Here is a 13,530-nt window from a genome sequence, read left to right on the forward strand (position 1 = left end):
CCTTCCTTCCTTCCTTCCTTCCTTCCTTCCTTCCTTCCTTCCTTCCTATCCCTGGGGGAGACTAGCAGGAATTCAGAGTCAGCACTAAAACCTCCAACACCTGACTCCTAACCCAGTGCACCTTCCATTGCATCAGACTGCCTTACTTTGGACCTGTTTTCTCATCCATAAAATGGATGCAATAAAACCTGCACTGCCTGCCTAACCAGGGAAATTATAAGAAAAGTATAACATAAATGTCAAAAGATGGGCTCCAGTATTTCTTTGGTGTTTGCCTTGTTATTACTCTCCCTTTCCGATCTTCCTTCGGCATTCAGCACAGAACTGGCCATGGGGCAGGTGCTCATCCTTGTTGACATTAAATAAATGCTTGGTGATTGTGATTTTTTTTTTAGAGAATGAATGGGAGCACACCCAGAAATAACTGGCCGTGTAACCTTGAGCAAGTTACTTAACCCCGATTGCTTTAAAAAAAAAATTAAAAAAAAAAATGAATGGGAGGGGCGGCCAGGTAGCACAGCGAGTAAGAGCACCGGCTCCAGTGTTGGGATGACCTGGATCAAATCCGGGCTCAGATACTCAGCACCACACCCAGAAATAATAACTGGCCGTGTAACCCTGAGCAAGTTACTTAACCCCAATTGCTTTAAAAAAAAAAAAAGAATGAATGGGAACTCTGCCTCACCATTAGAGTGTCAATTCAAATCTTGTTTACACTGGACATCAAGATATCCAATCAGCTGAAAAGAAAAATCCAGGCATTTCATTTTGGGAAGGAAGTTTTGATTGAGATTGATGTCGGGACACCAGACTTGAGTGTATTTAAAAAAAATCCTATTCACTAAACTACAAGCTCAATATGTTAATCAATCATAGGATATGCACAAAAAATAAAATAGAATATTATAATTAAATGAAGCTTTTGTATGAACAATACACAACCAGGATTCTCAGAAGGGAAGTAGTTGATTGGGGGGAGGAATCTCTGCATCAACAATTTCTAATAAGGGTTTTGCATCCAATATGCAGAGGGAACTAAGAAAAAATATACAAATAAGAATCATTACCCATTGGATAAGCGTTCATAGGAGATGAACAGACAGGTCTCAAAAGAATTTCTGCACATCTATTAAAAAAAGATTGTTCGAAATCTCCAATAACAGACATGCAAATCCAAAGAAATCTGAGGCTTCACCTTACACTCAGCAACCTGGCAAAGATAACAAAAGAAAAGTTATTTTGGGAGGGGCTGAGAAAAAAAAAATAGGCATACAGATCCACTGCTGGTAGAGTGATGCATTGGCAGAAGAACTCTGGAAAGCAATTTGGAATTACTCTAAGAAAATGACTAAGATGTCCAGAGATCCCACCATCATATCTACCACAGAGGTCAAAGACACCAAGAAAAGTATCCTGTGGACCAGGATCTTTAGCAGCACTTTTTTAGTCATAGCAATAAATCAGGAACAAAGAAAAGCTAAACAAATTGTTTACCCTGGACAAGCTGATCAAATATTCCATCACTGTTACAAATGAGGTCTTTGAAGAATAGAAAGAATCCTGAGATGACTTGTGTAACTTGATGCAGTCAAGTGATCAGAATCAGAAAAATAGTAACGTGATGACAACAATGTAAACAGAAAACTTAGTAACAAATGAAATTGAATGTAATCCAGTCATAATGGTTAAGGTTGAATGGAGTATGAACTATGAGAAGACACCTGCCTTAGTCCTCTACCTCTTTAAGGAAGGGAGGTGCTCTTCTCATAAAGGTGACATAAACTCTCAAACTTGGTTGTTGCCTTGGTATATTTTGCTGAATTGCTTTTTTTCCTTCAGTCTCTCTCTTTTTTTTTTAAAAAATGCATCATTACAAGTATATTACTCCCTCTGGGCTCATTCCACCAGCTCCCACTGTCACTGACAGCTTGAGTCCCCATACTATGGCTGACAACTTCTTCCCTGAGGGTTCGAAGAGTAACCTTGAGAGTCTGAAAGTTTGTCTAGGACTGTCACCCAGAAGCCCCAATCTGGTGTGTTCACTATTGATTGCAAGCCTTAATTAACTCCTAGAAAGTAGTATTTACTAAGCAGGTAGAACAGGTTTGTTTGCCATAAAATCAATCCCTCTACAAGTCTGAGATGTTCTCTCACAGTAATACACAGCATCCATAGCGAAAGTAGACTCAAGCTGAGAGAGAGTCCATGTGGCAAAGGGGTAATTTTTTTCTCCCAGATACTGAAACCTGATGAAGATCCCCTCTAGGTTTAGCCCTCTGTTGGGTTCTGAGGGTCAGTGCTCTGATTTGTCCCTGCTGTGTTTCTTAGTGCCTATGTATATGCCACCATCATCCACAGATGCTCGGGGTTCACTGTTATGTGTGCATATGGGAAGTCCAAATTTTCTCAACTCTTAAAAATTGCTGCTGGGTTGTTCTCCTCCCCCCACCTATCAAAGGATAATTCTCTCAACTACTAGACTGGCTTATTGCTGGAATGTTCTATTCTCAACTGGTGTATTAGGATATAGGATATCTATACATGTAGATGTGTGTGTAGGTTCAAAGGTGTATCTATTTCTTTTGGCCAATGGAAAAGTATTTCCTGTGTGGTGTCATCTGATTTCATCCAATGATCAAAGTCCTTCTCTCCTCCCATACTGATTAAGGACTTGTTCACAGCTGGTTTACACTTTTTATTGATTGATTCAACAGAGATGCCTAGTTCTTTTGTAATTACATTAATTTAGGCAGAAGACTATTCCACACACTTCCACAAACTCTCCTACTTTCACATAAGGAAATGCTTTCTGGGTAGGAGAGAAGGAAATATAAATTTGGAAATGGAAGGGATATAAAAATAAAAGATAGCAATGAAATTAAAAAAAAAAAATAGAACCAAAAAATGAATGCAATCTTGGTCTGCTTTGAAAAAGGTGTCACACCCAAGAAGAAGGAGGGACTAGTTATATTACACTTTCTCCTGGTTAGATCACAACTCCAGTACTGTGTTCGATTGTAGGTGCCAATTTTAGGAAAAGTGTTGATAAATCGGAAAGACTCTAAGAAAAAATTCTTAATGATTAGAGTCAGCCCAAAGTGGAATGTACTGCCAGGGGAAGTGGAAGGCACAAGCCTTAAGGATTCTGCAGAGAGGATTTTTGTGCAGGTCCAACTGCTGAGCTCCCTTCCACCTCTCTGTCTGACTTGACCTTGAGTCCTGGAACCACTGCATTGGCCAAGTCATCTAAACTTGCTCTCTTCCTCCTGTTTCCCCATCTGCAAAATGGGGATAATGAAGGATGTTTGCCTCTATAGATGTAGAAGGACTCTCCCCCTGCACATTAGATACTTAATAAATGCTTGCTAATTGGTCAGTTGATGAGATAATGAATTTGGAAAGTTCCTAGACCTGTCCAAAAGTGGGGATAGGAAACCATGGGAAGTGGTGAGCTCTCCATCACTAGGGACCATCAAGCAAAGGTCACCTTGTTATCACGTCTGGGATGATGTAGAAGGGATTTTGTGCAAGTGCTGCTTCTCCCAACAGAATGCAAAGACCATGAGAGCAATAACAAATGACAAGTACTTAACACACAGCAGGTGTTCAGTAAATACTTCTGAATTGAATTCATGGGATCACATTTATAACGGTACTCTAAAGGTCAGCTCACCCACTTCCTTCCTCATCTTACAGAGGAGGAAACTGAGGTTCAGAAGGGTGAGGTGACTTGCCCGAGGTCACAAAGGGAGTAAATGGTAGAGATAGAATTTGACCCAAGATCCTGGTCAAGAGAGCTGGACAGTCTTCCTAGGGACTGAGTGGAGAGGAAAGGAGAGCATTTTAATCAGTAACAGAAACTCAAGTCGGGAAGGACCCTTAGAGGCGACCTGCTTCCATTTGTACGTGACGAAGATAAGGCAGCAATGGTACCAGTGAAAAAACATTGGATTTGGGAGGTCAGACGACCTGGGTTCACATCCCAGTTCTACTTAGTTCCTTCGTCTCCCTCTGTGCCTCAGTTTTTCCCTTTGTAAAATTCAGGGGTTTCACTGGATAGTCACTCTTTGAGGGTCCTTCCACGGCTCTCAGTTTTTTAATTTCGATGCCTCCCCCCCAAACCTTTTCCCAAGAGCTGGCCAAAGTCCGGCGATGTCGCCTTGGACGTTAGGAAGGAGAAAGAATGGTGAAGCAGCTTGCCCGGCTGGGCCTCATTAGCATAAACTATTCGAAAGGGGGTGGGGGTGGGAGCCTATTAACATTCAAATACATGCGCATATATCTGCATGGCTGATGAGGCTGGCCAGGCAGATTCAAAATGGCGGAGTGTGGAGCGAGCGGCAGCGGCAGCAGCGGGGACAGCCTGGACAAGAGCATCACCCTCCCGCCGGATGAGATCTTCCGCAACCTGGAGAACGCCAAGCGCTTCGCCATAGACATAGGTAGTGGGGGGGCCGAGGGGCCCGAAAGCGGGCCGTGGTGGACGCAGCCGGGGCTGTCGGTCCCCGGTACCGGTGAACTAGGGGGTGGTGGGGGACGGACGAAGGGCGGGGGGAGGAGGAGAGGCAGGGGAGGGGGGAGACGGTGGGAAGGCAGTCGCAGGGCCTCATGGGATCTGTAGTTCTCTCGGGGGCCCCCCGGACCCGCAGCGAGTGCGCTACGGGACTACCGATCCCGGGAGGCCCCGCTGCGGGCTAGGAGAATGGGGCTCGTCGGGAAATGGAGTCCTCGATCCCGAGCCCCCGGGCCGGAGAGCGGTCGGGAGACTACAAGCCCCGGGAGGCTGCGGGGCCTGGCCAGCCTGGCCTGGGCTGACCTGCCGTCCGGGACCGGGCGGGAGGGGGTTGTCCGAGCGAGGTGGGGGGGGTGGGGAAGAGGTAAATAACAGTCCGCTGGAATCCTGAAGGGGGGCCCTCTGCCGCCCCCCAGACCCCCCCGCCTCCACACCTTCCTTCCCGTGGGTCCCTCAGCCCACCCCCTCCTCTCCTGCCCCTCCTCCCCGGCCCGTCACACCCCCCCCCCCCCCGGCCCCCCCCCCCCCACACGCGCCCCAGCCCCCCCCCGCTGTCCGTCCCCGCCCCCGTCACGACGAGCCCTGCAGCCCCCGGCCCACTACCCCCAGGCTTCGGCCGCTGCGCTCCCCTTCCCCCTCTCCCCCCAGCGCGGCCGCGCCTCCCCAGGGTCGGGGTCGCGCAGCGCCCGTGGGGGGCTCAGTGTGAGGCGGCCTGGGCCCCGCCCTCCGGGAGGGGCGGGGGTCCGAGTTGGGGCTGGGGCGCGGAACGGAAGGTCGGCCCGGCGGGAGCCCTGCGAGCTGGCCGGAGTGGGGGGCATCTCCCCGAGCCTCCATCCCGGGCCGGCCGCTGCCTTTGCCCTCCCCTCCGTCACCCCCAGCACCCCCTCGGGTCAGACCTGTGTGACCTTGGGTAGGTCACCCAAAGCCCCGGCCTCAGTTTCCTCCAGTGCACGATGGATGTGGCTCCTGAGCCCCTGCCAGCCTGGGAGCCTTCGCTGGGTCCGCGCCCCAGAAGGGGGCTCCTGTGGCCCCGTGTTTGTGCCTGCAGGGCCGGGAGCCCGTTGAGGAGAGCCCGGACCTCAGCTCCCCTTCCTTGGGTGGGGGGCGGGGGCAGAAGACACTGGACAGAGGGAGGGGCTCAGGGGCTCAGGCCGCAGAATTTCTGGGCCCCCCTCAAGGCCACTGGGGTTTATTAAGGGTCTGCCATGTGCCAGGTGCTGGCCTATTTGTTTGATTTATTGGGTTTCCTGGCTTTTTCCCCAGTGAAATTGTAAACAGCTAAAAAGAAGCAGGGGAGGGGAAAACGCCCTTTCATAGTTTTGGGGGGCTGCCAGGCCGGGAAGGGGCTCGGGCCTAAGACATCCTGCCTCTGAGTGACCTGGGTCAGTACTGGAGACTCTGTTGAGGGAGCAGAGAGCAGGGGTGCCATTTTCCTGGTTCGGGCAGGTTGGCATTTGTTCCTAAAGGATGAAGCCCAGACAGGATCCTTCACCTTCCCTCACCCCCATTTTCTGAGGGCAGACTTGTCTGGCTGAGAGACAAGGGGAGCAAGAAGGGTTTCCTGGGCCCTGAGGAATTCGGTCAGGAGTTACCAGTATGTGCACTTCTCCGGGAGTCCTGCCCGGCCTCCCTAGGCTCCATGGCTTCCAACTGGTGCTGCCTTGGGCCTCCTCTCCCCCCAGCGTGGGGCTGTTTCCTTTTCCAGATGCTTGTAAGTCACAGAACAGCCAGGATGTTATTCACTGCCGACTGGCACCAATTCTAATCTCCTCTGACTTTCCTCTACAAACAACAACCCTCCCCATGCTCAGTAGAAGAGTAGGCCTGTGGAGGAGGCCCAGGGAGGAGGAGGAGGAGGAGGAGTCCTGAGCCAGCTTCAGCACCTGGAGCTTCTCTGGGAGGTGTGCAGTCACCCTGAGATCTTTCTGGGGGCTTCACTAGAAAGACAGCATAAAAAGAGGGCCTGTCTTGGACAGTTGGAGTGGAATTTCAGGAGGGGATTTGTGTCAAAGCCCACTTGGGAAGCAGACTGAGGTTTGTTTTCTGTTTTTATGACGAGAAGAGTGGGTAAGCACAAATCAAAGTACCCATCAGCTTGCTTATGTTGTCGGTTTAAAAATAGTGCAGTGTCTCACCCCGTAAATATTGTGTCTAAGTGAGTAGCCAGACTCTTGGTGTTTCTGATTTCTAGCATTTGAAAGTGGCTCCCCGAGGAGGCTGATTGCTCCATGCGGAGATCTTGAGGTCCCTTGGGTCCAGGGGCATTTTCCCCATTTTTCATTGTGATGAACACAGTGCCTTGTCATATGGCTGGGGATTTAGGGCCGCAGTCTTGGGAGCTGAAGGAGACCTCAGAGATGCTCTAGGCCAGCCAGCCTCTGTATCTTACAGAGCAGGAAAGGGAGGATAGATTGGTAACATTCTGGGCCAGGGATACAAAGGTAGCAAGGAACGGCTGGGATTTTTGTGGGCAGGACGCTAATTCCAGTGCAGGTGTTTGACATAAAGAGAAGGGCTGAAACTCAGTGGGGTCACAGGATCCTTTTGCTTTTTAAAAACTCATCTAGAGCCCATTGGGTCTAAGTATTTATATATGTGATTCCTTATTATTAAACATATCTCACCTTAAATGCCAGAGTTGGAAAATCAGAGAAATCTATAGCTTGAATTTATATAGTACTTTAAAAGTTGCAAAGCTCTTATAAATTATTACCTTACTCAGGGGCGGCTAGGTGGCGCAGTGAGTAAAGTGCTGGCCCTGGAGTCAGGAGGACTGAGTTAGGTTCAGGCCTCAGATACTTAACACCCACACAAAATAACTAGCCTGTAACCTTGGGCAAGTTACTTAACCCCAATTGCCCTCCAAAAAAAAAGCAAAAAAATAAATAAATATTACCTTACTTGATCCTTACAACAGCCTTGGGAGGTAGGGGCTGTGGTTACCCTCAGTTTACACCTGAGGAAACTGAGGCAGACAGAAGCTAAATGTCACTGAAGCCTAGTCACACAGCTAGAGTGTGAGGCCACATAAAAACAAGGATCTTCTTGACCCCATCCTGTGCTTTCATGTGAAGCCTAGCCAGAGGAGTTAGCCAGAGGAGCCCTCTTCTGAAGGAAGTTGGTGTTGAGGGGTAGAGCAAGACTCGTGTTTGTGGCATCCACAAAGAGAACAGAGGTGAAGCTGGAAGATGGAGAAATTGTAGCAAAGCCTGTATAATTGAACTTTGAGCAACTCGTCCATTTAGTGGGTCGGAAAATAAGGAGAAATTGTGAAGAGGCAGAAGGTGTGTGGGGGGGCAGCACTGTGTAAGATCCCTGTTCTTAAGGGATGTCTGCTTCTGGTCTATGGGTTCTCCCTCCCTCATCACTGATCAGGCAGCCCCTCAATCCCCCTGTGGCCCCAGCTCCTGCTGAGCACTTTCCCACAGTGGTGGAGGGAAGGGCTTGTGTTAATTCAGGGCCTCTTAAACTTTCTTTTTTTTTTCTTTTTGGAGGGCAGTTGGGGTTAAGTGACTTGCTCAAAGTCACATGGCTAGTAAGTATGTCAAGTAAGTGTCAAGTGTCTGAGGTCGAATTTGAGCTCGGGTCCTCCTGACTCCAGGGCCAGTGCTGTATTCACTGTGCCACCTAGCTGCCCCTCTTCTTAAACTTTCTTCCACTCCTGACCCTGTCAGTGCTTCTTAAACTGTGGGTCTAGACCCCATGGTTTAAGAAGCACTGTTAGATGACCCGAATAAGGTTGGATTTTGGCAGACTAAGGCAGTTGGTGATCTTTGAGGGCCCTGTTTCAGTAGCATGGTAGGAGGTGAAGGTGGATGTCCAAGAGCTAAGGGAATGGCTAGAAAGGCAGTTCAGTCCTTTGGGTGGACAGCAGTTGTATTCTTAGGAAGTGCTTCTTTCCTGCGCCCTATAAGAAGCACTATTGTGTTTTCCTCCAGGGAGTTTTTTCCTCTTGGTTTTCCTGACTCGGGGATGGCAGGAGTGGAGGCAGGTGTCATCTGACTTAACCCAGTGTTGGAGAAGAGAATTGATGGAAGTGGGAGAGGCAATGGTGCCATCTTGACTCTGGGCAGTGAGGGCATTGGGAGATGCAGTTCACTTAGAAGCGTCTCTGCAGCAAGCATTTGCACCTGTTTGAAAAGCTCAGAAGGAAAAACATGTTCCCATCAGACACAGTCTCTTCCCTCAAGAGCTTTCCTTTGCTAGCTGCTTGGGCATTTGTAGCATTTTGGTGAGGGAAAGGTTTTAAAATTAGGCCTGTGGAGGCTGCAGAAATAGAATTCCTCTTAATTGTTGGAACCAGCTCTGGCCTGGAGATGGAGAGACCTGGTTACTCAGCTCACTTCTGCTTCCAAGTGGGAAGGTTACCTTGGGCAAATTTGTTCTACTCTCTGGGTCCTAATTTCCTCACCTGTAAAATGAGTAATATAAAAAGTGTTTTAAAACATTATTGATATATTTGGGGTTTTTATATCACGTTCATTTCTGAATCTGCCCATCTCCTACCTACCCAGTGAACCATCTCCTGAAGGAAAACATACCAACGCAGTAAACATAAGAGGGGAGGGGAGGCTGGTGGCATACTAACACATCAGCAGTGACTGATGGTATATGCAGTATTTCCCCCCCAAAGTCTCCCCCTCTGCAAAAAAAAGGGGAGAGGTTCATTTTCTTTTTTTGAGGGGGGAAGGCAAGGCAGTTGGGGTTAAATGACTTGCCCAAGGTCACACAGCTAGTAGGTGTGTCAAATGTCTGAGGCCTGATTTGAACTCAGGTCCTCCTAACTCTAGGGTCAATGCTCTTAAGTGTTTTGGGGGGACAAACTTGAAAACCCCTTCACCTTCTGAGATCCCTATGATGTACTAACAGGTCAAAGCAATTTTGGTTGCTAATACTAATAGCAGAAATCATGCACGTTCATAAAACCACCAAGGAAGGGTGTGTGGCTTTGTGCTGTGCTAGTTGGCTGTGCCACCCTGAGCAATTGGGCACAGTGTTCTCTGCATTTGGGGCGTTCTGAATGACTGGATTGGTCCCTTCCAGTTGGCAATTGCTGATCTTTTGTTTTGAATAAGGAAGGAATACTAATCATTCATACTAGCTTGTGTTTCTCTAGTTAGTGCTGTCCTGAGTACAAAGTACTTTTTCACAATAGCCAAGTGAGAGTCTAATTATTCCCCTTTTTAGATGAGAAAACAGAGAGAGCTAAAGGCCTGCCCAGTCACCTGACAAACTGTGAGAGAGCTGAGACTCTAAGCCGGCTTTCTGACTCCGTGCCCAGAGGACTTTCCACTCTGTGCCATCCTAAGGCAATCATGGGGCCTGAGGGACCCATGGAAGCCCACTCCTTAAGGGCAGCAGTTACCTTTGGCCTTTCTTTGTAGTCCCAGGGCCAATTGCCTGGTACATAGTAGGTGCTTAATAAATGCTTGTTGGCTAACTGACCCTTTCCTTTGAGAAGCAGATCATCTGATTTCTGCCTTTAGAGCCCAAAGGTCTCAAATTCAGTATGTTGGAGTGATTGATAGAGGAACTGAGAAACCACTGAGGGCACCAGTTGGAATTAGGGCTTTCCCTTAATGTCAAAGTTGAAGTACAGGGTTTTCAGAACAGATATACTCAAGGATGTATTTTTAGTTCTGGTTTTTATTTCATCTCTTAAAAAAAGAAGTTCTCACCCATCCTTATATGTATTGTTCTTGAGCTTGTTGCCAGGAACAAGTGATTGTAGTTCTTAAAGGAGCCCCTATGTGAGTTAAGAACTCAGAGCTGGGGACTTGAGAATTCTGGGGACCAGCACAGCAGGTGGGCTTGCCAGCACTGATTAGAATCTCATTAAAATTTGATTCCACCATTTCCCTGTACCAGGCTTTTTTTATGGGGTCAGAAAACACAAACTTCTAGGCAGACTGAATTAGCATCTCTAAGGTTCTTGGAAAAACTTTTTAATTCTCTCAGACTGAGGCCAGCTGAATTCTTTCACTTCCTTGAAAAGAGAGAAAGATAAGTCAGGACATTCTATTTATCACAGCACTGACCTGGCTCAAAAGGATTCCAAACCAAGGTTTTCTGCTGGGCGACCTTCCTCATGTAGCTTCTCGGAATCATCTAAATGTGCTAAGAAAGTCGTCAGTGGTGTATGGGTGCTCTATATGAGGCTTTCTCCCTCCTCTTCTGCCTTTGTAGACAGTGGGCAGACATAACCAAGAAAAACTGGGCAAGAGATAGATGAAGGCACCTGTGGGGTGCCTGGTACTAGATACATAGGTCTTAACCGTGCCTGTGCTATTAATACCATGGTTGTCCCTACCATCATCCACAGGGATTGGGGGGGACTATTCTAAGGAGTACCCAGGACTCCTGAACCTCCCCAGCCAGATTTGTGTGACTCAAGTGGTCAGAACTGGTGAGATCACATCTGGGTTACTGTGTTCATTTTTTATTTTCTATGATACAGTAAGAACATTTGGTACCCTTTCCATACACATGTCACATATGATCCATGATATCATGAAATGTCCTGTATAGTAAAAGACTTCTGCCTGGAGGCAGGCAGCTGGGAGGGCCAGTATATAGAGCACTGGGCCTGGTATTAAGGAATACCTGAGTTGAGTTGTGTCCTCAACCACTTACTAGCTGTGTGACCCTGGGCAAGTCACCTCAACTCATCCTTCCTCAGTTTCCTCACCTGTAAAAGGGGGACAATAATAGCACCTACCTCCCAGGGTTGTTGTGGGGTTCAAATGAGATATTTGTACAGCACTTGCCACATGCTTGACACACAATAGGTACTCAGTAAATACTCATTCCCTGTCCTTCCTGACACCTAGCCCTGGAAGGCCTTGTCATTCTTTTAAAGCAATCTGGTGCCTGTTATGACAGCCTTCCTGTGCTGAAGCAGTCTCACCAAAGGAGATCTGAATTACAGAGGAAAGCTCCTCTTGGTCACATTGCCATGGAGTGTGCCTGTGTCCAGGGTGACCTGGCAGTCAGGGGATTGGAGGGTCGTCTGAAGTTTGGGGCGGGGGGGTAGGAGATGAGAGTCTGTGGAAGGGAGAGTGGGCTTCTACTGCTTGGCCCCAGAGGGTTTTGGTGTAAGGAAATGTCCTTGTAATGAACAACACCCACAAGTGTAGGGGCCTCTGTAGAGGCCTTGGGGGGAAGGGGAACCACACTACATGAAACCCTTTGCTTTCTGGATGTGTTGTTGCAGGAGATTCCTGTTGAGCTGAATTGGATTTCATGCTTTCCACCTCCAAGATCCTTTCTAGCTCTGAGGTTCAGTGAGTCACCCCCCACCCCCTGAATGAAGAAGCAGTGGGAAGACACCTGCCCTCTTTGGGGATTCTCAGGGCCCATTTTGTAGGGAAGATTTCTGTTGGTGCAGCTCTCCTGAGCTGTTCATTGTCCAAAGAATCCCCCCATTCAGCCTCTTCTCCAGTGTTTTGGTTTCCTTGTTACTTGAGGGTGACAAACTTTCACTAGTTTGACTTCTGAGACCAGTGAGTGTTGGAGCCAGCATGTGCTGTGGCCTAGGATCACAGCTGGGAAAGCCAGGGGTGGGATCCAATCCCTGTTGGGCCTCTGTGATCCAAGAGTCACTGAAAAGGCCCCTTACCTGCTGTGGTTTGCTCATCTCTAAGGAGCACTGGTCATTCACATTGCTGCATAGGAGGACTCGTGAAGTGATCAGTTCTTTGGGATTCTTTCAATCAGCCCATAGATTTGGCATCATTTGAGGCCTGGAAGAGGGGACATACAGAGACTATCTCTGTTTCCTTATGAGGCAGTGTGTGTGTGTGTGTGTGTGTGTGTGTGTGTGTGTGTGTGTGTGTGTGTGTGTGTGTGTGTGGAGGGAGGGAGAGATACAGGGTAATAAATTATAAAGGAAAACATTTTGGTTTGGGGGACGTGTGTTTGTGCATGTTTTTGAGACTGAAATAGTATTCTAAGCATGCAGGCTTTCCGAGTATATTTTAATGTATTCATTAGTGTTAGATTTTGATGTGTTCCTTTCTATTTTCTAAGTATTTAATCATTTGCAAAACAAAAGTTTTAAAATGATTTCCTATGATTGCCTGTGTTTCCATAATCACTGTCTTTAAGTCTGTGAAGTATTTTTGTGGGAGAGGATTATCTCTGCTCTGCTTGGCCCGAGGTCTGAACTCAGAGCAGTGGGCTGGAATTACAGAGCAGAACTTTGTGGCTTGATGTAAGGACAGACTCCCCAGCTGGACAGATGGGCCCAAGGGTAATAGGCTGCCTTGAGGGGGGAGGGGCAGCAGCCCCCAAACCACAGCTGGGGGCCTTAGACAAGCTGACCCAGCCCGTTCTCAGAATCTGGAGAGTCTGTAAAGGATCGATCGTTTCGTTCTTTTCCTCCCATATCCTGGCCAAAATAATAGTTTGTCCACAAGTCATTTTGGAATGCTTCGGTTTTAGTTCATAGAATCATAGCCGAGAGCAACCTTCAGGATCTTCTAGTACATCCCTTCATTCCCAGTATGTTGTGCTACCGGTAATACCCCATCAAGGGACATTGTGAAAGGAATTCCTTTCTTTTTTTTGTTTGCCATCATTCCTGAGGTCTGGGAGTACCTGCATGGAGCTGTTAGCCTTACACTTTAGCTCATGCTCTCTCCCCTCTTCTCTCCTCCACTCTCCTCCTCCCCCTCTCTTCTCCCCCCCATCTGTTTCTCTCTCTCTTTCTCTCCTCTCTTCTCTCTGTCTCTCCCTCCCTCCCTCCCTATACCTCCCCCCCTTTCCCTCCTTCCATCTCTTTCTTCCTCCCTCTCCTACTTCCCTCTTTCTCCTTTCCTATTTTGTCTCAAAGTACAAGCCATTAACTATTTGTCCTTGAGAGCAGATGACTCCTCAGATAATCTTATTTTATCTCCATGTTATTTTGGGAATATCCTCCTTCTTCCTAGTTTGCAGCCCATCAAGATTAAGTGCCAACATGGGGTGGCTAGGTGGCACAGTGAATAGAGCACCAGCCCTAGAGTCAGGAGGACCCG

The 13,530-nt window shown here is 47.9% G+C and overlaps 1 protein-coding gene and 1 long non-coding RNA gene across 3 annotated transcripts in view; both read left to right on the forward strand.

Annotated features, from left to right (window-relative positions):
• The window catches only part of LOC138153893 (uncharacterized), a 354,866-nt gene that overhangs the window by 118,682 nt on the left and 222,654 nt on the right, over positions 1 to 13,530 (forward strand). The window lies entirely within an intron of this gene.
• Positions 4,284 to 13,530, forward strand: part of PANK4 (pantothenate kinase 4 (inactive)) — a 43,586-nt gene continuing 34,339 nt past the window's right edge. The window contains exon 1 of the mRNA XM_069078305.1: positions 4,284 to 4,442. Within this exon, the coding sequence (XP_068934406.1) occupies positions 4,319 to 4,442 (124 nt within the window). The 5' untranslated portion in view covers positions 4,284 to 4,318. The remainder of the gene's footprint in view (positions 4,443 to 13,530) is intronic.

The sequence above is a fragment of the Petaurus breviceps genome, unplaced genomic scaffold (assembly GCF_028583685.1).
Source record: "Petaurus breviceps papuanus isolate PSGF00001 unplaced genomic scaffold, PetGlider_PUasm1.0 91041, whole genome shotgun sequence".
Lineage (NCBI taxonomy): Eukaryota > Metazoa > Chordata > Mammalia > Diprotodontia > Petauridae > Petaurus > Petaurus breviceps.